This window comes from Vigna angularis, chromosome 3 (assembly GCF_016808095.1).
Source record: "Vigna angularis cultivar LongXiaoDou No.4 chromosome 3, ASM1680809v1, whole genome shotgun sequence".
In the NCBI taxonomy this organism is placed as follows: Eukaryota; Viridiplantae; Streptophyta; class Magnoliopsida; order Fabales; family Fabaceae; genus Vigna; species Vigna angularis.
Window position 1 is genome coordinate 6750410 of NC_068972.1, and position 24794 is coordinate 6775203.

The following is a 24794-nucleotide window of genomic DNA, read 5'->3' on the forward strand; positions in this document are numbered from 1 at the left end:
TCTATCTTAACAAAATTAATTGTTTATTTTTTTACCATTTATTAAACTGATATTAAATCATCAATTAATGTCTAATCTTACCTTGATATATATATATATATATATATATATATATATATATATATATATATATATATATATATATATATATATATATATATATATATATATATATATATATATTTGTTTTTTGACATAAAAAATATATTAAAATTCTGTATAAACTAAAAATATGATTAATTTATAATATATAAACTGCTAAACAATTTACCTTACAATTTGTAAAGTGGACTGAGGTCCACCTCTTAAGTTATGTATATATATATAGACGTCTCTTCTCTTGTTTACCTACTGTGCCACATCTCAAAGAAGGAAGATGTGTCCACGACTTGGGAATTCCATTGTAATTTTGTTTTCTTGTATTTATAGTTTTTCTCATGTTACACATTCATTTTGGATTTTGATTTTGGTTGGTGTATTTTTCACATACATTTTATTTTTTGTAGTGTGGTCTGAGTCATGTTTGGAGGGCTTTGGTTGATGATTTTGTGATGAGTGAAGTGTTATTGTGTGCAGGTGATTGGTGTGATCTCCGTAATTCTGATATTGGGATCAGAAAAAGTAAAGGTTGCAGAATGCAAGGCGGCGAATGGGGGAATTGAATACACAGCCATTAATTGCAGAAAGCACAGTGCAGTTTTGACAGATTTTGGTGGAGTTGGTGATGGCGTTACATCGAATACCAAAGCCTTTCGAAATGCAATAAGCAATCTCAGTCACTATGCATCTGACGGCGGTGCACAACTCATAGTGCCACCGGGAAAATGGCTAACGGGACCCTTTAATCTCACAAGCCATTTCACTCTTTTTCTTCACAACAAAGCTCTTATTCTTGCCTCTCAGGTATACCTTCTAACCATTTCTTTCACCAAATACCACCCAAGATTTCCACCATAAATCTTTACATAAATTACACGTTTTTTTTTCTTTCATTTTCGAGAAATTGAATTTTGAGTTAGATTTTTATTTTTGACTTTATTTTTTATCCCTATATTTATGATAATAATTAATTCTTATTTCTCTTTCTTTTAAACAAAAAGAGGAAGAGATTCATTGCAAAAAATAACAGAATTCATAATTCAATTTTCCAGAAACCAATTTCTAATCTAGAAAAAAATTGTGCAACTACATGAATTTTTGACACAATATATTATTTGGATAAATTTCAAATCCAAATGTGCTACTTGGGTGAAAAAAAATCCTTTTTTTTCATTCTTATTTTGTAATAAATATATTTTTGTTTCACGAAAAGTCATGCATTTATTGCCTAATTTTAACATTTCATTTCAGCCATGTTAATGTCTTTTATTTATAATTTGTTTTCAAATCGATTTTTCATTTAAATTTAAAATAAGTAATTTTTAAAACAGTCACTTATTTAAGAAATATATCGAATTCGCTTATGAAAATAAATATATAATTGGTTATTTTAAAAAAAAATTAAATATACTTATAAGTACAAACATCTCTTTTGTTCTCTTTTCATATAAGTAATGCATTTATCTACGGTAGGAAAATATTTTAATAAAATAATTTTAAAAATAACATTTTCATTTTTATTAGCCTGAAACAAATTTTAAACTGTATTCATTTGAAACCGAGATAATTAAAATAAATTAGTTTTGGATTAAAATACATAAGTTATTTTTAACATTTTATTGGAATGTGTTTTAACATTTTTTTTTGTTATTTTGGTGTATGATTTCCTCTTATTTCTTTAATTTACTTCGTACACAGGATAAGACTTAGTTAAATAGCAGTTGACAACAATATTTTGTGATTTTTAATTTGTTATTGTTGAACATATTGCTTTTCTTATAATGTAATTAAAGTTGAGTTCCATTATTACATTGATAGAATGAATCGGAATGGCCTCATCTTCCTGTGTTACCTTCTTATGGAAGAGGGAGAGATGCTCCTCATGGAAGGTTTGGCAGTCTAATTTTTGGAACCAACCTCACTGATGTTGTAATTACAGGTATCTATCTATTTCATTTCATTACAAAACACAATTGTAAAATTGTTAGTTTATTTAAATCTGGCGAAGTCATTCATCAATCTGAGCAATTTAAATTTGGTGTTTAGGTCAAAATGGTAGCATTGATGGACAAGGAGCTTATTGGTGGAAGAAGTTCCATAACAAAAAGTTGAATCTGACCAGGCCATACATGATTGAGCTCATGTACTCTGATCAAATCCAGATATCATCTCTCACTTTACTCAACTCTCCATCCTATTTTATCCATCCAGTTTACAGCAGGTTATTAGATAACCCTTTTTTCTTAAAATTTCTTAACTTGTTTTGTTGTTTTCTGCATTCTTGTTTTGCTATGTTCACAAGGCTTTTTGTACATTCTCAGTAACATAATAATGCAAGGACTTACCATCAATGCTCCAATAAACTCTCCCAACACAGATGGGATAGATCCAGGTAACATGTTTCTGTCCAGGCTTTATCATATAATCAGTTGACAACATGGTTCGATTATTCTGATGTCATTTTTCGTTTTCTTCACAGATTCATGTACAAATGTTAGGATTGAAGACTGCTACATTGTTTCTGGTGATGACTGCGTTTCAATAAAAAGTGGATGGGATGAGTATGGGATAAAATTTGCAATGCCATCTCAACACATAGTGATTAAAAGGTTTACTTGTGTATCCCCTGATAGTACGATGATTGCTTTAGGCAGTGAAATGTCTGGAGGAATCTCTGATGTTAGAGCTGAAGATCTGACTGCCATCAACACTGAATCAGCTATAAGAATAAAAACAGCAGTGGGTAGAGGTGGGTATGTGAAAGACATATTTGTGAAAGGAATGAACCTGACAACCATGAAGTATGTGTTTTGGATGACTGGCGCTTACAAATCACACCCTGATCCAAACTATGATCCCAAAGCACTACCCAACATTACTGGGATAAATTACAGAGACGTTGTTGCAACACAGGTCATGATGTCTGCAAGACTCCAAGGAATTTCTAACAACCCTTTCACCAACATTTGCATCTCCAATGTCACCATCCAATTCAATGAAAAACCAAAGAAGCATCAATGGAATTGCACTGATGTTTCTGGAGTCACAAACAAGGTCACTCCTCCTCCTTGCGAATCGTTGCCAGAGAAAGAGCAACTCCAGTGTCCTTTTCCGACCAACTCTCTGCCCATTGAATCTGTTAAGCTCAAGTCTTGTTCTACCAATGCCTTCTTCTAATGACATCAATGTGTTTGAATTTTAATTACTACTTTTCTATTGCATTCAAGCACTTGCTTTAAGGAAATGAAATCAAAATAAAGTAATTGATTGTGTTGTCCAAGATAAGCCAAAAGAATGGACCTCACATGGAAACACATTTAGACGTCCCAAAAAATTTATTTCCACCTCTGTTTATTTTTGGGAGTAGATTTAGAAGAGTGGACCTGAGGAGAAAAAGATATGAAAATTGAATTGTTTTTATAAAGAAAAAAAGGATGAAATTTAAAAAGAAATGATTTTTTTTATGATAATTAGTGAGTAATATAATCGATATATTAAAAAAATAATTTAATTCATAAAAAAGTAATATTATTATTTAATTTTCGTAAAAGTAATTTAAATTAAATTATACATAGTGTAGATTCTATTATAATAAAATGTAAGTAATTATTTAAACTGAAAAATTAATATTAATAAAATATATTAAATTAAAATATGATTTTTATAAATTAAGATGAAATAAAATTAGGATTAGTTTAAATAAAGTTAAATGATAATTTGACTCTAGTAAAAGTAAAAAAGCACATTAAAGAAGGTAAAAAGAAAAAACCAGTAGAAAAATGAAAAAGTAAAAAGACAAAAAAAAACATTAAAGACAAAAATAATAATTATGATAGGAATGAATTTTCAGTTAATAGAAACACATGACTCCCTTGCATTTCCCTAGTCTAATAAAATAAGTGAAAAGAAACAAACAAAAAGAGGCTTAGTTTGTATCACTCTTCTTAAATACCAAACTCTGCAAACAAACAAATACTCTTAAATGCATCACTACATGTGAAGAAATACATACATATATTTATTTCCTTATTAAGCATTCATTCAACCACTCTTAATTATATCTCTAACTTTAACCTCATTTCCATTTTATTTTCAAATTTACCTTTCGACTTATTTTTCATTTTATATAACTGCCGTTCTCCTTTATCAGTAACAATATGTCAATATTCAGTAAAGGAAAAACAAATAACAGTGTTTCATTTGCATACAATATTTAAAAATAAATAATGTTTGATTGATTAATAATATAAAAGTATTAATTTTAAGAGTAAGTTAAGATTAACAATTTTTTTTTATCATTATATAAAAATTCCAACATATATTCTCACACTCACTAACTTCCTCACCAAGGTTTTCCTTTTTCTCTTCCATTCTTTCAGTCACATGTTTTCCTGAGAAAACTGCTTGTTTTGCTCCTCAGCCAACTCCACCACCTCTTGACGGCGTTCCGGCTATTCCTGTCCTTGCTATCATTGCTTCTTCTTCTTTTTTCTATTCGAAAAAAAAAGAGTTACGGATAGCACTACACCATTGAATTCACTCTTAGAAACAATGTCTTCGATTTTAGGTTTAGCAGCAGCTCCTTCTTCACAAGTTAACCGCATTCTTGAAAGGTCTATGTAGTCTGTCCAAGTCCAAGGTAATAGCCTTTTGAGTCAATAATCGTTGACGATTTATTCTCCCGAGAAAAAATGAGCCAAGAAAATGGCACTGCTACATTCTCTACTACGTCTCCTTTGGATGTTCACGTCCGAGATCCTAACAAGTAAACTTCGATGAATGATTTATTATATCAATATTTTCTTGATCCGAATGATTATTTATTAATATTTACTTTGTTCCAATTATTATTATAGTTTCTTGATTTCTTGTTTTCATTTAAGCATATTGTGCTATGTTTTTTATTTTTATTAGAAATTTCTTGATTTCTTTGTTTTTACAATGAACCTTCTTTCTCTGAGAAACTACTGAGTCACATTTCACCTTTATTGTTTTATAATCATTAAAATCGTCGTGGATTTTTATTTCTTTATGACTGTAGGCTTCAGTTTGGTGAGGATCCCAGAGTTATGCATCTAGTGATGAAAAATTTGGCTTAGTGATACTGCAACCTTTTTCTTAGCTATTAAGTAACACCTAGTTATGTCTCTAATTTGATTAAGATCCTTTTGTTTGATTTGGTATTGCAGGCGCTTAAAAATTTCATACACAAGAGAATTTCTTCTCTCCTTAGACCAAACGGACCTAACAGTGAAGTTTCCTTCGTAAGCTCAGTCCTCAATTTCATGGTTAAAGAAAAAAACCCTCGTATGCTATTGTGTTTTTAGAATATTAATTATTTGGTCCATGTTTCTCCAACAGTGTGCTTGATGACGAGGCATCCGAACTTTTCTCTTTACGTTTATGTGTTCCAGGTGTGTAATTTTGGCTTTTGTAATTCTACTTTAGAGCTTCCAATATGCTTACTAGCTACTTTCTTATCATTATTGTGTATTATGGATTGTTGTAGCATATAGTGGTTTTGTTTGAAGAAAGTATCTTTAACTATTCATGCTTTTCGCACAGATCCCAGGTGTCAAAAAAGTGTTCCTCAAAATTTTTCTCTGGAGGTTCCTCGTGATATTAATAGTCTATTGCATAGAAGTGATGAACCATACAGGCCCCCATGTCGCTACAAGGTCTAATTTGAGATTTATATTTATGTATTAATAACAGAGTAGATATAGTTTCCATAATTTAAGGTAGATTGAGGCGTGCAACCTTTTACTTCTGTTTTGTTAAAGGGTCCATAATATCATGGTTTTTTTCAGTCACTTCCTTCAACTAGACATAGCAATGACTTGCTTAACGGTGACATATCTGGATCTTGTGAGTGTGCAAATCAAGAGATAGCAGATAGGGAAATATGGAGAAAAGGTCAAAAACTCTTTTCATGCGTTTCTTCATTTTCTGTCAACTTGTCATTTAAGGTTATTATGTCATTTTTTTCAGGAAGAATTTCAATATGTCGTCCCTCAGAAGCTTGTATCTCTCCTACTAGTGTGGGAAAGGAAAAACAGTTCGCTTCAATGGTTGATGACTGTGAATCATCTACGGTCTATTGTAGAGGCATTTCAGTTGGCATGAAGCAAAATCCATCCAGCCCTGATTTCCACGTGCGACGGGAGTTGAAGTTAAATTCTTTCACTGATAGCATAGACGGAGAATCGAGTTCGAGCAGTGAACTTTGCTTGCCTGACGAAGACAGTTTAATTACATTTGATGAACTATTCTTGCTGTCCGATGTGGAAAATTTGGCTGTGGTTGATAGTTCCATGTCTAGTACCGCTGAAAGGAGTCCAATTGAAGCTGAGGTGTTTAGTCCAAGCTCACCTCGAGAAATGATTGAAAAGCTAGTGGAATTTATACTCAATGAAGAAAGTTCTACACCAAATGTGGATGATCCAATGGTGCACCATGGAACTGGGTTGGGCTGCTTTTCCCACTCTACGCATGCACAACAAAATCACGCCGAGTTCTGCTCCAATCATTTGAATCCAGAGAGGAAGGATCAACTGGACCATAATAGATTTCAAATAAACTCCATTGATTCGGTCGTTCATTCTTTTTTTTCCCACTCTTTCCCATCCAATCCATTTTCTCAACATTTCCCTCTTTATCACGACGAGCTGGAAAGGTTTGATCATGGAGTTAGTCAAACAATGTTCCAGCAGATTATAAATCCTGATAAACTTCATGTCCGTTCATTAAGTGTATCCAAAAGTGGAGTTCCACTGCATCTGCCTGCACTCCAGATGGCTTCTTGCACACAAAAGCTAAATTCGATGCCGACTGGAACCTTCGCGTATCAGGAGCCAAAAAACTACGGGGATTTTGTAAAATCAAGTCTCGGTAAGCAATCACTTCATAATGTTTTGTACGAGTTATGTTGAACCGAAATTTAAAAGGTGGGATAGTTACTAATAATATTCTACCCGTCGTTAAACTTTCAGGGTCATTGTAACATCAATCCAACTCCAGTTGACAGTTGCATTGAAATGAAATTACGAGCAAATCACTGCCATCCTCATATGCAAGGTTTCTAGTACCAGACTTTCGACGACAGCCAACACTGGCTGAGTAATTTACCCTGACTATTCCATTTTTTGGAGTGAAACATTTGCGAAGCTTTCTTCTAGTTACTGTCTGAATTAGATATAGTACATTAAAATTTCATTACTGGAAATATTTCATGACACGACAAAGAAATCTAAAAGTAAACAACATATGTGTATAGGCAGTTAGTACAGTAAGTCAGAAACTTTCTGAATACATTCATGTGGTCTTTGTGAAAAATCAGTCCAATATTTGTAAGAGTAACGGACTGAACCGTGTTTCTTCATGAGTGACTATAAATTTGGTTGTCTCAGCCTTTACCATGTCGCATTCTGTATTCCTTATGTGACAAATGAAACTGTGATCGTTTTCAATATTCTGTTGGATGTCTGGTTATTCTTTCACCAAATTAACCAGCAACTTAAAAGGAAATCACAAGGAATTCTTCCAGGAAGCAGTGTCCTTTTATCATACAAATGAGCGAAGTGAGAGACAGACTTCCTCCAGTCAGTTAAATCAATGACACTGTTTTGGTGCATAAAAAGTTAAAACATAATTCTCCAATTCAATAATGTTAGGTATATGAGTTGAATAAATCATTCTCAGTTGAGTTCTTATTTCAAATGTTCATTTCATACCCCCAGTGTTAAAGAAATCTATACTGTACACCGTTAGAAAGTTTTTAAAGGGGAATTGTCTCTCTTTTCAGATATTACACTTCTAGCTAAATCTAGAGCACATATATCTGTGCATACTATGCAAAACTATGTACCCTATCTCTACATTTTCTTTTATCATATAAGAAAAACTGATTTGAATTGTGGGAATTTTCAAAAGTCTTCCACTAAGATGATGAGCAGTAGCATTTACTTCAGTCAGCCTCCATGCCAAGGCATCTTACCTCATCATGCAACATTCCACCCGACTGCATTCAGCAGCCGAAAAAGAAAGTCATTGTCTGCCTCCGCCATCTAAGTAACACTCTTCAACTGCCCTTCAACCATGTTTCGATCTGCATTGATATAATAGTTATCTGACTCAGGTTCCACTTCATATGATGCAAGCAGCCTTCTCTGCATGAATAACACAACATGCGTATAAATATAGATGTTTATCATCTTTTCTTCTCTCCTTGAACATCCAATTTGATGTCAACTTCAGTCATTCAAGTTTCTATAAAGAAGAAAATTCCAATCAATTTTTTGAAAGTTTTGGAAAGATGAGGAACATATAGGGATCATTTCAAGCTAAGAATCCCCAAAATAGGTATTTGAAAACATAATCAAAATTTGATGTTGCGTTAAGAGAAGGGCGAGGTCCAAGTAAGAAAAAACGGTGCATTGATAATTACATATTCATTGTAATAGTAAGACAAAGATAGTTGTCACAATACTTACATGGTCCTCAAAATCTGGGCTTACTAAATTGATAGACAGGTTTCTCATCAACAATAGCACCTAAAAAGGAAATTACAAATAAATAGCCGTGAAGAATAATCGGAAAGAATCATTTTTAAAAAGAAATCACGTTCACAAGTACTTACTGTCTCAACATCTATAGGGTCCATTCGTTTCAGTTTCTGCAGATGTCCAGTTACATTTGGATCAAATACACTACCAATGAAGCCGTAAACTTGACCAAAATCTGGAAGAACTGCATTAAAAACAGGAAGATGAAAGATTATAAATATTGAGAAGAAAACTGCCAATGTGATTTGGGAAACAGCAATACTTCGTTGGAAGAAGGATAAATTTTTAAAAGGATGTTCGCATGACAGAGCGGTTAGTCTGTGGGAGTTGAGTTATCAGTTTTTCCAGGCCAACAGAGCTTTCTGTAGATAATGATTCACAAAACAAGAAAAACAGGACTCGCTATAGTTTCCATATGGTGACTAAACATTAAAATCACAAAATTGTTCAAGACTTAGATAATGATAATTAAGATTCATGTCCCAAGGTGATGGGAAACAGAGTCCAAAGTTACTCTGGACCCCACAAGTTCTTTTTTTAGTATTTAAAATAAAATAGAGAAAGAGTGTATACACTGAAGCATACGGCATACTCTATCTACACACATTGTCAGTCTACAACATTTCATAACCTTGCCGTACACACATTGAATGTGGTCTAATAATTGCAGACGAGAACATAAAAAATTAGAAATAAAATCATTAAACCCTTACTTCTCAATGGATGGATATTATTCCCTTGACCATTAGCTTCACCAACCAACTGTGCTCTAGGACTTCCACCGTTACTGCAACAATTATTCACTTTGTGGCCTAAAACATACGATATGATAAACTCGATAAATAATTATTACCTTCAGAAAAATATTTAAATAACATCCACAACTGTTTCCAATGATAATGTAATCAAAGTTGAAGTATGGAAAGTTCAACGTTTAGTACCATGCAATAAATTGGTGCTTTTCTGCAGAGAATTGTTTGACCAGGAAGACGCTGCAGCGTTAATAATAGGAGTTTTAAGCATTGCTGAAGAATCACGCTTCATAATGTACCCTGGTTCAAGCAAAGCCGATGATGATTGAAAGGACCCTGATACTTGTGAGAGCATTGGAACTGCCAGATATCACTAAAAATTATTAGATACAATCATATTAAATAATTAAATGAAAAATATAGTGAATATTCAAACCATTTTTTGAAGCTTTCTGAGGGTATGGATGAGCAGCTTTTCTTTTTGGTCTGGGTGGAGGAAGATGTTCACTTGTCCCATTCTTCTGAACTTTTAGAAAGTATTTCTGAGCATGGCTTCGTATCTGCAAAATCAGTAGTAATTTTTCAGTCCTTCTCATAGGTATTTGAGGTGTCCATTTAAATCCATTTAAGCTACAAACACTCAACCAATGAATATTTGGTTTCTCTTTCCGTTAACAACATAAAAGATTTTCTTCTTTTCACGTTAGCCAACCGATGGTATCCCAGAAGAAAAATTGCATTATCCTAGTTAAGACAATAAAGCCACTCCCAAACCTATATCTATCAAATTAAACTTTTGGGGTTGTTGGTTCCCTGACATGACATAAATGTTCGTATGACTAAGTGTTCTCAAATTTTAATCCATGACATCTCCATTCTGCTCTATTCAATCCTGGACATTTATGGCTAACCCAAACAGCTAGTGCAAATTTCCAGACAAAGGTTGCATTTGAAATTACCTGGATAACTGTCTTTGATCCAACAAATGCTTCAATCTTTTTCCAGTCACGGTCAAATCTGCATCCAGAACCAAAGAAACAAAACGAGATGAGTTATTATCAGAATTTACAATTTAAACAACTTGGTACTTTTCAGGTGTACTTGGTTGGAGAGAAACAACAGTATTTTCAATGTTGTCACGTTGTGTTTAAATTTGTTGTTGAATTGTGTTTGTGGTTTCTCTTAGGTGCCTTAGCTATTTAAAGGAAAATTTAATATTGAAAGAGCTCTGTTGCATTTTCCTAGCTACCGCTCACTGTTTTCTTCTCATTCTTTTCTAGTCAGGAGAACTTCTTAACGTCCCCAAGCATTAATTTCTATCTTTTCTTTTTGATTATGTAAATTTATGTAGAAATACCTAGAAAATCATTACATTCTTTTCTTTTCTATTCACAAATTAATAATTTTCTGTAAGAAGGATTTGCAGTAACTTGAGCTATGGTCATTCTGCATTACATCATGAATAAACAGTATATTTACCACACTATTGCTAGTATTCAGAGGAATTCATATTTTAGCTAAACCAAAAAGTTGTCCATGCAGTGTACAAGATCCTTGCCAATCAACATATCAAAATCCATCTCCTCCAAAGTGGCTCATGTACAAGTATAAAATGATGCTTTGATACTTGAAAGAATCAACGTATAAATCTAAGTTTCTAATAAAAACACTTCAAAGAGAATAATAAACCTGCCTAATTCCCTTCTGATTCTCTCTCTTTCGACGAGTCTCGAGCAATGCAATACAGAACAGTCAAAACCAGAGTCATTTTCAAATAACAATAACAGTAATAGAAACCATACCCTGTCCCTAACACTAAACCCGTCAAAAATAGGAAATACCTAATCATAAGCACATACCCCTGAAACATTAAGAGTTTTGGAGTGACAGTAACCACAATTATACCCTCACATTTATAATCAATTTCTCCTTATATACAACAATTTGAAACCTCGTATATGATATACCACTAAAACCCATGTCTCAATTGAGCTTCAAAATCCACACACTACATTCTAATACAAAACCAATTATAAAAAAGCGTGAAATTGGCATACAGCTGAAGAGCTTCGAGGAACTTGTCGTGCTCGGGTTCGGTCCAACTCTCCCTAGACTTGGTGATAGTGTAAGGTTTGCGAGTCTTCTTAGCAGGGTCCTCAAGAGAATCGGCAGCGGTAGCGGCGACAAAAGGAAGTATTCCGGGGAGCGACATAGCAGAAGGGCCCATGTAAAAAGCCTCTGAAGGGTTGGAGTTTTTAGATACCATGCTCCTCCTTTTGGTTGTAAGTTTCAAGCTTTAAGGTTTGTGTATCTTGTAGAAACAGATAAATGCTGCTGTTAGTTAGAGCAGAACATAACCACAGAGTACTTATAAGAGATACTTTCCTCTGTTTTTTTTTTTCTCTTCCTACTTCGCCAATCCTCCCTTGCCACCTCATCACCTATTTTAATTAAGCTTCTTTTATTTTATTTAAACGCACTATATTATGTTATTGTATTAAATTTTAATTTTATCTTTAATTACTCTTAGATTCTTTTTCAAATCCAACTACTCTCGAAAATAACAAAGATTTTGAAAAAACAAAATTGACTGTAGTTACATCATAATCTATTTTTTCTATAATACTACCAATAATGAATAAATCCATCAATTTTATCTTTATTATATTTTTTCTAATTAAATTTATTTTTTACCTTATTTTTCCTTTTCTCTTTTACTTGGTTTATTTCTTCTTCTTTTTTCTCAAGAGAGTAGACTAAAAGCCTATGTATAAGATATATGGATAGTTGTAAACTGTCGAATCATTTAATTTCTGTGAGCATGCGTCACTTGTGCACCTGTTCTTGTCATGGGACTTAGTTTCCTAATGAAAATAATATTCCGTGTCTTAAGTGAAGTTTAATAATATGGTCGCTCAAATGAAAGTCTAATTAGAGACAAATTATAGTTTGGTAGTTTATGACAGAATTGAAGACAGTGACAGTGTTTCTTAGAGCAAAATATCTCCAATTGTGAAGTTGAGTTGGCATGGTTTATCTACAAAGAGAAGTGCCACGTATGATTTAACATTCATAGTAAAACACTAATAATGTTCTGGAATAATACAAAACAAATAATTATGTAATTTTGAATTTAGTTCTTGACAAGACTTTGATTAATGTTATCATTAGTACTCGCACTTATCTATTAATTTCCAAAATGTTAGATATGCCAACAGTACAAACACACACAAAATCAGATTTTAGTGCAACAAAATCATGTCTTTTCCATATTCCTGAATTCACGCGTAGCCTAACTGCACGTGATTAGGAACAATGCCAAAAATGTCATTTTAAATTTGATTTCATTAAAATAAACAATTTTTTTCTTAAAACTTATACGAATTAAATATTAATATTTTGAAACGATTTCTTGTTGTTGTGTGGATTCTAAATTTTATTTTATTTTATTCAGTAACACGGAGTTGATAAAAACTCGTGACGAACATAAAGCATAGTCTTTTAGTTATTAATGTTGAAAAAAACGACAGGAAAGGTTGCAATTAAGTGATTTGTGACGTGTCGAGGAAATATGGGTTAAGGGAAAAAGCCCATGGCCCACAAGGCCTACTTGGTTGTAAGGTAGTGAGTGACACACAAAGCTAGGCCACATAATTTCACACCAGATATTTTCTGATGGGCCCGGTCATTTTATCATAGGCCCATATCGATTTCACGTTCTGAGGACCCAATGCTGTCTTTGCTATTCTTTCCTTTTACCTTTCGTCTCTTTCACCCTTGTCTCGCTCAGTCTGTTCCTTTGTCTCTCTTCCTATGTTTGTTGCACTTTCTTCCTATGTAGAGAATAAAAAGCATTTAAACTAGAAAACAATATAACTTATTGTTTTTACGCTTAATCAATTAATTCTGTTTTGTAACTCCATAAAAATTATATTTTTAAAATTTTCTACCCATAAAATCTTTTACCTTATCCACATCGTACAGTTATAATTTAAAGGGTTCCTTTTCATCTCCTCTCCATAAAAACAAAAATTTAAGAGTTTTTCTGACAAGTTTTCTAATTTTCTCATGCTTTATCTTATCCATTTGTAAAGTTGTTAGGTGGTAACTTTCTTCTTTTATTAGTATCATCACATTTTGGAGGATAAAGCATCTGAATTTGTTGTGCGCATTTAATGAGCTTTTAAATGTGTTGAACTTTCTTGATTAGTTTTCAAGAAATGTTACATTCTAATATATATGCAATGAATGATTAAAATATTTATTTTCTAAAACAGTGAAACAATTCATCTTAAATTGATGGATTGAATATGCATCTGTAAATTACTATAAAAATATTTCATATTCATCTTTTACTTCATATTGATTTGGTTGTGCAAACTAGGAAAAAAATAAAATTAGAACACCTGTATAGGAGAAAAAAAAGTCACGATTTACAATATTAACAGTGGTGATATATATATTGATAATACTAGTGATGCTTCATCAATAACAAGTGTAGTTGTAGAATCTTAAGAAGCTTTCACCATTTTAAGAGATATAGATGAGGATTCTGAGGTTTATTAATCTGTAAGTTAACTTTAATTTGAACCGTCATTAACGTCAACTTGTTAGGTTTAAGCCAAGAAGAGACTTTGTGAAAAAAAAAATAGTGTTGATTCTATGTTTATGAGGTGACTTATAAACACATTTTATTTGATGAATTTTATTATTTTATATAAAATTAAATATGTTTTTAGTTTTTAAATTTTGATACAAAATTAGAGTTTTTCAAATTTTCATACAATTTGATTTTCAAATTTAAAAAATAAATGGATATAATTATTCTAATATGAATTTTTTTTCATATGTTAAACCGTGTCTTTAATTGATATTTGAGTTAAAATGTGTCAAATGTTTGAAAGATCCAACTAGAAATAAGGTCAATTTAAAGTGTATAAGTGGGTGCAAAACTCATCTTACGACTTTGTGGAGTTAAATTAGGTTTAAAGTTTACTTCTTAAAATGATATCAGAACTATAGTTACCATCTATCCAAACAATATTTATTATTTATTGAACATATTGTTACACTCATTATCGGACCACCATTAATGTCTAGTCTCACATACTCAATATTATATATCTCATACGTAAAAAAATTTAATATAATTAAATTAAAAAATTATATGTATTTTATTTTTTAAATTTGAAGGTTAAATTGTATTAAATTTTCGAATATAAACTAATTCTAATTTTATATTAAAATTCTATACACATATATGGTTATTTCATCCGGGATGGTTAGTTTTATAAGTTTTCATGGATATTGATCTATTTTTTATTTATATATTTTATCTTATGTAGTGCAAAGGATGAATAATCAAAAGAGGATAAACTTGAAATGTTTGGGAATGAGAGTGGTGTTAACCTTTGTGACCTTTAGTCCACAAACTTAATATATAATATATACAATTGGAAACAACAATAAAACAAACTTCGAAATGCAAATAGATAAAAAGGACACACCGAATAAACACAATAATGATACATATACATTTGTATTTTGTTTTTAACATGTCCTTTTACATTGATATTTTATGCATGAAACTGTGTAATGTGAATATCTAATAATGAGGAACAACATACTATTAGAAAATAAATTTAGGATTAAATATTTTTTACAAAAAAGAACTTAAGATAAAAATTATTTGTAAATTGATATAATCTCTAATCCCATATAAAAATTTAAAAGCCTTGTGAAAAGCTAACACAGAAAAATAATGAGAAAAAATTTATTGTTGAATGCAACACGACATGTGGGAGATGAACCAAAAGGAGAAAACGAGAGGCTCCCAACCTTTCTTCTTCCATGAAGCTACCGTGTCTGTGTATTGTTGATGCAACCATTTCCAAATTTCTAATCTATCTTTCCTTTAACCTATTTTGGTGCTTTCAAAATACAGCGTCTTTTTCTTAGAAATATATTTATTTATAAATTATTATTATTTTTCACGTATAATGCCGCAACAACTATCAATAAAAAATTGTCATTTTAATTAATTTTATATAATCATGTTTCATTTAGAAAATAATATTAATAATAATAATAATAGCTACTACCATGGTATGTTGAGAAATTTAGTTCTATTTTTATATTTTCATGTTAATATATTATTTGCAATTGATAATGATCTATATTACAAAGTTGATCACTTTATTTTCAAAAGAAAAAGAATTTACACATAATTTATAATATATTTATTTCATTTTTCTCCCGTTTGTTCTTTTAACATTACTTTTTGTGTTATTTTTATTAATCTGTGAAGTTAGTTTTTATTTCTTTTATTATACATCATCTATGAACCTGGTAATATTTAAACTATGTTACTGATTTTTTTTTTATAATAATACTACTATTTAAACTGTATTTAGACTTTACTTTTACTTTTATATTCAAACTATTACTTTTATAAAAAGAAACCTAAAGTAATGAATTCACGAGTTATATAGTATTAAACTTTCTTTTTTTATTTAATATGACACTTAAACTCATTTATATTTTTGTATCGTTTTAATTCTCAAATTTAGTGTGTTTTTGAATTATTTTGTGTTCTAATTATTTTATGTTTGTTTTTACCTATAATATCTATTTTGAGTGTGTTAAATAAATGAATAAAAAACATTTGTGAAGAAGGAAAATAAGCTAAGACTCAAGAAAATATGTTTAGGATAGGAAAATATCATTTTAGAGCACATGCTCATGCTGGATGCTGTTGGAATTGAGCTTAGTGTTGCAAAATCAACAAGAAACCAATATTGCATAACAACTTGGAGGTTGCTATCGGTGTTGGAAAGTTTTCCTACTCTTCCTTGGGTCTGGTTTTCTCCTTTTTCAGGGGTTAGAGAGGAATGTAGGCTACGAACGAGATATGTAGGTAAGAATGAGAGCAACTATTTAGTGCCTTGGAAAATAAATTTCCTCTTCTCTTTGATTTTAATTTCTTTTTTATTTCTTCTATTTGTAAACCCTAAATTCTACACCATGGAGACCTAATCCAAATTGTTTATATTATATATAATGAACTAAATTCTTGTGTAATTTGTGTTGTGTATAAATAAATATATATATATATGTACACATGATTTATTAGTAATCTTAAGACTTTTTGAACTTAATGCATAATTGTTTTTTATGATCCAATGAATTGGACTTTTATGAGTTATCATAAGTTCAAAGTCACTAAGAATAAGATTTGAGTAAATTACTGAGTTGATTTTAACATAAATTTAGAATTGAGATGAACAGATATGCATATCAGAATTCTATGTTAAATTTTGGTTGTACACAAACTCTTTGAGAAAACACAATTTCTTTATGTTTTTGTGACTTTTGTCTATACATTGTTGTTTTTCACTAATAATTTCTAATAATTTAAAATAAGTTTTAAATGAAAATAATAAAATAGACAAAACTCCAAAAAATTAATTATCTCGAACCAAAAGTTAAAAAAAAAACAAAAACACAACTTAAAAAACTTAAAGAAGGAAACCAGTTTTGAAAATAAAAATTTGAATAATCTAACAAAAAATAATAATTTTATTTCAAAAAGAGTGAAACTATAAAGAATTAAGATATTACAAAAAAAAAATGAATTTATTTTAAATAACAATATAATTGGATGAAAGTGCTCATAATCTTCTCATTTTGTTTATTTGGTAGAATGTGTTTGTCAAATAAATGAGAAACAAAAAGAAAGAATTTAGATAAAAAATGAGAAAAATAAAATAAATAAAATATATTTTTATAAATTCATTTATAAAATAATTAAATTAAAAATTCTCACATAAATTTTTAAATTCTTATTTTTGTGTGTATAAACTAATTTATCACATACCAAATTATTTTACTATTCTTCTCAATTTTATATTGTACAAATGGTAAACTCATCAAATAAAATAGTGTTGTCAAGATGGGTTCTAACTCGCGAGCCAACTCGGTTCACTATGAATTTAAGTCAGGTTGGGTTTTAAAAAAATGTAATTTTTTTATGCGAGCTAGTTTTCAATTCGACTCACCCGTGATGAGCCAGATTGGCTCACCAACCCACCTAATTTAATTAAATTATTTATTATTTTTTGTTTCAATATTATTAGTTAGTATTTTTTTATTATTATACTGTAGATGGTGATAAATAGGAATGACAAAAAAATTCACGCTCGCGGATATCAGCGGATAAAATCTGCGACGGATAGTTAGTATGCGTGGATATTTACTACCCTCGGGTTGCGGGTAGCGGGATTTTTAATACCCGCTTATAAACGGGTCGGGTGCGGGTATTATACTATCCGTACCCGCGGATATCCGCTACCCGCAAAAAATAAAAAAATAATTTAATTTATATTCTATTAAGTTAAATTTAATTAAAATTAACATTAATTTATATTTATAAGGTTAAATTTAATTAAAATTAAAGTTTTAATTTATATTTAATTTAATTTATATTATATTTTATTTATTTTTTATAATTTTACTTAAATAATTTATAAAAATATTTTTTTAAATATTTGTGGATATCTGCGGGTATCCACGGGCATCCGCGGGTTTTAAAATATCCGCGGATATTTTTTAAGCGAGGATCCGTGCAGGTAGCGGGTCGGGTTGTGGGTGAATTTTTTTTTGTCGGGTCGGGTTGCGGGTAGGCATTATCCGTGCCCGACGCGACCCGTTGTCATCCCTAGTGATAAAGAAGAAGATGTTTCAAGAGAGAAAAATATTATAGATTTATTTATTCAAGACTCTATTATTATAAATGGACAAGTGATACAAAAATTATCAATATTAAAAACTTTTTTGTTCGCCTTTTGTACATGTTTTTGGATTACGCTCGGATGATATGATACTTTTTTTTTTATTTATTTTGAATTGTCTTTGGAGTTTAACATTGTGATATTTATTTAGATTTGAATTTAAAAAATTATAATTTTTTTATTCTAAAAGAAACTTATAATTAAATGAGTCAGTGAGTCAACCCATTTAACCTACCAACCCGTGGCGAGTTGAGTCAAGTTCAAATTTTTTCAATTTATTAATAAATGAACCGGATTGAGTTGACTTATTAAGTGACCAACTCATGATAAACTGGTCGAGATTAAGTCGGTTGAGAACTTTGAAATAAAACTATAATCACTTTATATAAGCTTTTGTCATGTGAAAATGACTTCGACTTTGATCTGACATTAATATACACCACACTTTATCAACATTACTAGAGTCCGAAAATTATATTTTAAGTAAAATTCTAGAAAATAGAAGTATAAAAAAGTTACTTTTTTTATAAAATATAATTTAATATAACAGTCTATACAATACGTTAATTTTGCCTTGTATAAATAAATTTTAATTTAGGATAAAGTCAATCTATTTTATTTTTTCAAAATTTTCTCTTAAATTCTTTTGTAGAAAAATTCCTTCAAACACATACCATAAATCTCTCCAAGTTAAAGGACTCCCACATTGAGGGTAAAAAATAGAAAATTACTATTAACCATAAAGAAAATTACTAATAAGCTTAAGGAATTATGTTTAAATTTCATTCATTTTCACAAATTCAGCTTAATAAGACGAAGTTTATATCCTACTACTTATAATATATAAATATTGAAATTATATATATATATATATATATATATATATATATATATATATATATATATATATATATATATATATATATGTGTGTGTGTGTATTATGAATTGGATACCCCTATAAATCTTGATATTAATCATCCTTTTGAAAAAAAAAATTCTAATAGTGTGATTACAACTCTGGGTACCTTTGTACCATCTTACTATTAATTATCTTTAGTGTTGGGGAAAAAAGATATAGTTAATCCATCAAATCATTGTATTAATTGAATTACGACATTATTCCTATAAACAGGTTACTTCAATCGTTGTAGTAAATTATTTTTAAAAAATAATTTAAGTTGATAATATTATTTAATTATTAAGTGGTCTATTCGATTTTTTTTGTCAGCAAAACATCCAATTACTTGTAAACTTTATTTATTCAATTTCTACAAATAAAAATCTTATTAGTAATAACCTGCCTTACCAAGCTTAATTCAAATGCCACCAAATTTATTTTAAAAAATGTCTGTCACTTGAATGGAAACTTTGTTGAAGACTGTTTCTTCTTTCATCACATCAAATTTCTTCCTGCACCCTCATCAAATATATCAATTTTCGAATTTTTCTGTCTAAAACACACTAGACTAATTTTGAAAATATCTTTCCGAAAAACACTCATTAATAGTACTACGGATTTCTTTTTCCTGAAATATATATTTCACCTGGAAACACTCTAATACCACCACCCACCCCTATCCCTATTTCGAATAATTTTTTTTATATATCTATATTTCTATGACAGGGCACAAGAAAGAAATTTGATAGGGGTGCAGAAAGAAAGTCTCAAAGGTATAATATTCACCTTAAACCCAACTAACAGGAATTCTAGTATAAGTTGGGAAAATAAATATATAATGATATAAACTCAAGGACAATGATAACGATATTTGATAACATTTCTTTAATAATATTTTAATATTATTTATGTGTCATTCTGTGACTGATCTATATTGGTGTTTATAATTATTATTATTGATTGTGAAATAATTTTAGACTAATCACAGAATGACACGTAGATGATGTTAAAATATTGTTAAAAAATGTTGTTAAAATATCATTATTCTAAACTTCATACCCAATTTCTATTTTAAGTAGGTTTAATTCAACCTAATCTATAACCTTCATAATTTTGATGAGTTGAAGATAATCTTAGACCCTTATGAGTGCCTTATAGTTTGATAAACAATTATATTTAATCAAAAGGTACATAAATACTCTAATCCGAATACAAAATTTCAATTTCATTTCAAAGAGAGATTTTATAAAATTGATTTTTTTGTTTATTAACTTATATACGGTTAAAAAGTGAACTTACATTTAACTCAATAACATAAAATCAATTTTTAAAATGAAGTTTGTAATCATTTATATACTATAAATTATTCATATATCTAATTGATGTGAAATTTTTAACACATATCTAAGATACAAATACTAATTTTAATTATTAATATTAATCATAAATCACTTTTATAAATATTAAATATTATTAAAAATTACATTTTTATCTTGGAGGCATAAAAGTGTTAAAACAAAATTGTATAGTTTATATATATATATATATATATATATATATATATATATATATATATATATATATATATGTATAAATTATCTACAATTTAAATTTTATTCTAATTGATACTTAAAATGTATCTATATTTTTATATTTTTATAAATAGTTTTTTTAGTAAATTTGAGTCAAATCATTTACACAAAATATCAGTAATTTTTTTTTCCATTCTGTAATTCATTTATATATAGTAAAATATAAAGATAGTTTACATTATAAATAAAATTAACAAAAAAGTTAAACATGTAAAAATATTTTTTAATGGTGTATAATTTTTAATTGTTTATGAGGTTCGTTTACCCTGATTTAGTTTGTTGACTATATGATGATGCTATCTTTGTAAAATTAATTTTATGATGTTGAAGGATTTAAAATTTACATATCCTAAATTAATAAAAATATCAATAATAAAGTTCGAAATTGTATTTAAAAGATAGAATTTAACTTAATTTAAATAAAATAAATTTACCAAGAATACTATTTTTTATATTTTAACTCAGTTTAAATAATATTCTTCTAAAATTTACTTACAAAAAATTGATAAACTTTAAGAAGGAATTAGAATAAAATTAATACTACAGGTGCTTATTTAAAAAAAATTATCTATTTTTAATTATGATAAAGTTTGAAAATCAAATTAATATATATAGATAAATAGATAAATATAAATACAAATAATAATAAAAAGTATAAAATAAATTACTATATATAAGTGTAACTAATTAAAAAATAGTTTTAAGTGTTATTTATTTCAAAATTAATATTTGAATAATAAATTATATAATAGACTCTCGTTAAAGAAAGTTATTATAAATTAATTTTATCTTTATTATAAATAAAGTTAATAATCAGAACTAAATCAAAACTCTTGAAAAATTTATTCTTTTTAAAACAAATTTAAATTCATATTTACAGAAATTATTTAAAAATGTTTAACTTTTGTAAATAAAAAATACCGTTTAAACCATAGCTTTAAAATTCACTATGAAGATGATAAGAAGGTGGGGCGAACGGGGAGACGAATGTGGTTGGAAACGTTGTCGTCATCATTGACTACAAGACCAGTCGTACACAAGTAACATTCGAGGATCCAAACACGAAGTAACACGATGCCTTCTCACCACCATAAACTACTATAAAAATCTTCCTCAGCCGCATCTTCATTTCACAACTTCAAATTCCAAAACCATCTTTTTCATCTTTCACATTCTTTCATTTTCACTCACACTCCCTCCAACTTCAATAACTATGAAGGTCAGTCTTCCAATTTCAGCTCATAATTCTTCTTGATATTCATAATTCACTCTGTGTTCTGTTTTTATCGTTTATGGTATAAATGAATTCCAAAACTTGGAGTTTTGAGCAGTCCTAACAAATGCTTGATTTTGCTGTAACAGAAAGTTGTGTTGAAGGTGGATGTACATGAAGACAAAATCAAGCAAAAAGCAATGAAGGCTGTCTCTGGAATTTCAGGTATTCAATTAAATTTCAAATTCTCGAGTTCCTCATCTCTTTAGCTTCTCTGCTTTCAATGCTCAAACAAATTGAAGGGACAAAAGTGAGGATATAAAAAATGAAACCATAATATTGTAGTACAGGCAAAGCTGGTTTTCTTTCACTCAATTAGGTTGAATTAGCTTGAATGAAACTGGTTTTTGTTTCAAGAGATGAAGTCCAGAGAATATATAGCATCAATCAATGGCTCAATTACTAAAATCGTATTTGAAATACTGTTGCAGGTGTGGAGTCAGTTTCTGTGGACATGAAAGACAAGAAATTAACCTTAACGGGGGACATTGATCCAGTACAAGTAGTTGCCAAGCTAAGGAAGTTCTGTCACACAGAAATAGTTTCTGTTGGAGCAGTGAAAGAGGAAAAAAAGGAAGAACCTAAAAAGGATGATAAAAAGAAGGAAGATGAAAAGAAAGATTCCACAAAAGAAATTGTTCCAGATCCACTCAAGTTCTATCAAACTTACGGCTATTATTATCAGATGAAACCACAGTACAATCCATATTACAGTGCCATAAGTGTGGAAGAAGATCCCAATGGTTGTGTTATTGTCTAATTTTGTTGTTACGATGGACTAAAAAATGAATACAAAACAAACAAAAATATTGTATTTCTCATCTCCGTATCTTCTAATTAATTAAATTTAAATAAATAAATAAATATACTGATCAACATAAAAGAAAGTGAAAGTCTTTATAAGAGAAAGTTTTGTAACACTAGAGTTATTTGGTTAATTTGGAACCAACATAGTTGGCTATCTTTTGTGTGTGGTAGAGTGTGGACTTTGTACAGGAATCCAATGAATAATTATACACTCTTTTAACTAATAGAGTGTTTGTTTCCGGTGATTCCTACGAAGACTCGGATTAATCCCTTCCCCTGGTATACATGCGCAACAATACAATGTTTCTTTCACCCACTAAAAGGTATAGTTTCTGACTTATATTGTGTCATATTATTATTAAACAACTACTTCATTTTATATAATAAAATGAATTTTTAAAAATTTTCAAACAACTCAAATTTATATTTTTAATTTAAATTTAACTTTTATTTATTCAAGATTTAATACACAATTACATAAATCTATACATATTTATGTTATGTTTTATAATTGACTTGATAAATGGAATTCGCAAACAACAATTATTTTAGTTTTCACACATGATATTGTAGGGATTTTATTCAAATTTCACTTATTCAACTTTACTTTACTTTATCATCATATATATTCTACACTTCTCAGGTCTGTCTCGATCACAACAACACATAATTATGATCGAGTGTATATTGACTTGTTGGGTCAAAATGTATCAAATCAACACTTAGTCTACTTGTACCGTTCGATCCTCTCGATCCATAAACCGAACATCACTTTCAGAGAGCGACTGAACGCTGAATGGCTCCCCAAAGCGACTATCTCAAGGTCGACCGAGCGGTTTCATAAGGTGGACGCTTCCAAGGTTGACCGGGTGGCTTCCCAGGACCAGTCCCCCACGACAGACTCCTTTAAGGTCGTCCCAGAACCGACCATTCATAAACCGAACGGTCTTCGCAAGGTTGCCCATCCAGGCAACAACCTTGGCCGACCACCCTACCAACCATCATTAGGTTGACGGTACGGTTAAACACTAATGACTCATTAAAGCCCCTAATAGAGATTTAGATATGATTGGGCCAACATCAGGCCCACAATAGGTAAAAACCCATAACAACTAGTATAAATAAAGGTCTCAGGTATGATTTCTTGACAGATTGCTTACGATGCAATATATACATGCATTACAGACCACTCGGTCATGTTACTGATTTAAACGTCGGAGTGCCTTTGACAAGTACCCGACCGCCCGACTTGGAGAACGAGGAGAGAACGAATACTATAACCAGGACTTGAAGACGAGAGAGCCCGTTCGACCCTTCCCAGCGCGTCCAACCTTCAGCAAAGAGGTAACCGTCCGGTTTTCGCCAGCTTCTAGTGTTCCCTAGAGACAGAGCTGCTCGGTCTGCTTCAGTTCGTGGGATTCAGCAACGTCCACCCAGTCTTCGACAAACTCTTAAATGTTTTAACAAGGTCAGAACAGATCTGACCGAAACACTACTAAAAGTATTTATATCAATAAAATTGATTAGCTACAATAATTCACAGTTAAGATAAAAAAATAAGGAATTATTTCAAAATTAACAAGTGATCAGGTGACTCATACCTGGTAAAACTTTCTGATTCCACAATTCTATGATAGGGTACTAATATTTCAATATCTAGCTATTTATCTATTTTTAGTTACATAATAAATATTTAAGAATAGGTAGGATTATTAGCATAATAAATTGAATTCGATTAATATTTAAAAGAGTAAATTAACAACGGAAATAGACAATTAAGAACAAGGGAAAACTGAAAATTAAATTGAACCAAAATTAAAAATATTAAATATCTCTTTTCTATCTTTGATTGATCGATTTTCAAAATTTGTTCTGACATTTTGAAATAGTTTCGATTGATTTGAATATCTGTTTATATCGACGCAAAGATTGAATTATAGTCTTTTGTACATGATGATGGTCAAAGGTATTATTTGTGAACAGTTGACGCGGATGCGTGCAACGTAAGCCGTCTCCATC

The 24794-nt window shown here is 30.0% G+C and overlaps 4 protein-coding genes across 9 annotated transcripts; 3 read left to right on the top strand and 1 right to left on the bottom strand.

The window, feature by feature from the left end:
* Positions 1-361: 361 nt before the first annotated feature.
* LOC108325266 (probable polygalacturonase) lies at positions 362-3325 on the top strand. Its single transcript, XM_017558312.2, has 6 exons — positions 362-403; positions 577-903; positions 1918-2038; positions 2146-2320; positions 2421-2491; positions 2579-3325. The coding sequence occupies exons 1-6, from the start codon at positions 377-379 to the stop codon at positions 3274-3276; spliced, it is 1419 nt and encodes a 472-aa protein (XP_017413801.1). The 5' UTR covers positions 362-376; the 3' UTR covers positions 3277-3325.
* A 1126-nt stretch (positions 3326-4451) lies between these two features.
* Positions 4452-7162, top strand: LOC108326432 (uncharacterized). Its single transcript, XM_017559936.2, has 7 exons — positions 4452-4864; positions 5289-5363; positions 5461-5513; positions 5665-5777; positions 5910-6015; positions 6091-6990; positions 7092-7162. The coding sequence occupies exons 1-7, from the start codon at positions 4791-4793 to the stop codon at positions 7100-7102; spliced, it is 1332 nt and encodes a 443-aa protein (XP_017415425.2). The 5' UTR covers positions 4452-4790; the 3' UTR covers positions 7103-7162.
* A 106-nt stretch (positions 7163-7268) lies between these two features.
* LOC108326433 (protein REVEILLE 6) lies at positions 7269-11754 on the bottom strand. 6 transcript variants are annotated; one of them, XR_008247865.1, is made up of 10 exons: positions 11473-11748; positions 11105-11143; positions 10375-10432; positions 9852-9975; positions 9605-9775; positions 9377-9475; positions 8738-8847; positions 8592-8651; positions 8096-8267; positions 7269-7656 (listed from the first exon to the last, which is right to left on the bottom strand). XR_008247865.1 is itself a non-coding variant. In XM_017559939.2 (9 exons), the coding sequence occupies exons 1-9, from the start codon at positions 11679-11681 to the stop codon at positions 8245-8247; spliced, it is 888 nt and encodes a 295-aa protein (XP_017415428.1). In that variant the 5' UTR covers positions 11682-11748; the 3' UTR covers positions 7809-8244. The 6 variants fall into 6 exon arrangements, 4 of the variants coding, with proteins under 4 accessions (XP_017415428.1, XP_017415426.1, XP_017415427.1 ...); XR_001831963.2 differs by having other exon boundaries at positions 7269-7719; XM_017559939.2 differs by lacking the exon at positions 7269-7656 and having other exon boundaries at positions 7809-8262.
* A 10058-nt stretch (positions 11755-21812) lies between these two features.
* On the top strand, positions 21813-22995 carry LOC108325175 (heavy metal-associated isoprenylated plant protein 39). Its single transcript, XM_017558197.2, has 3 exons — positions 21813-21914; positions 22058-22133; positions 22400-22995. The coding sequence occupies exons 1-3, from the start codon at positions 21909-21911 to the stop codon at positions 22726-22728; spliced, it is 411 nt and encodes a 136-aa protein (XP_017413686.1). The 5' UTR covers positions 21813-21908; the 3' UTR covers positions 22729-22995.
* Positions 22996-24794: the final 1799 nt, after the last annotated feature.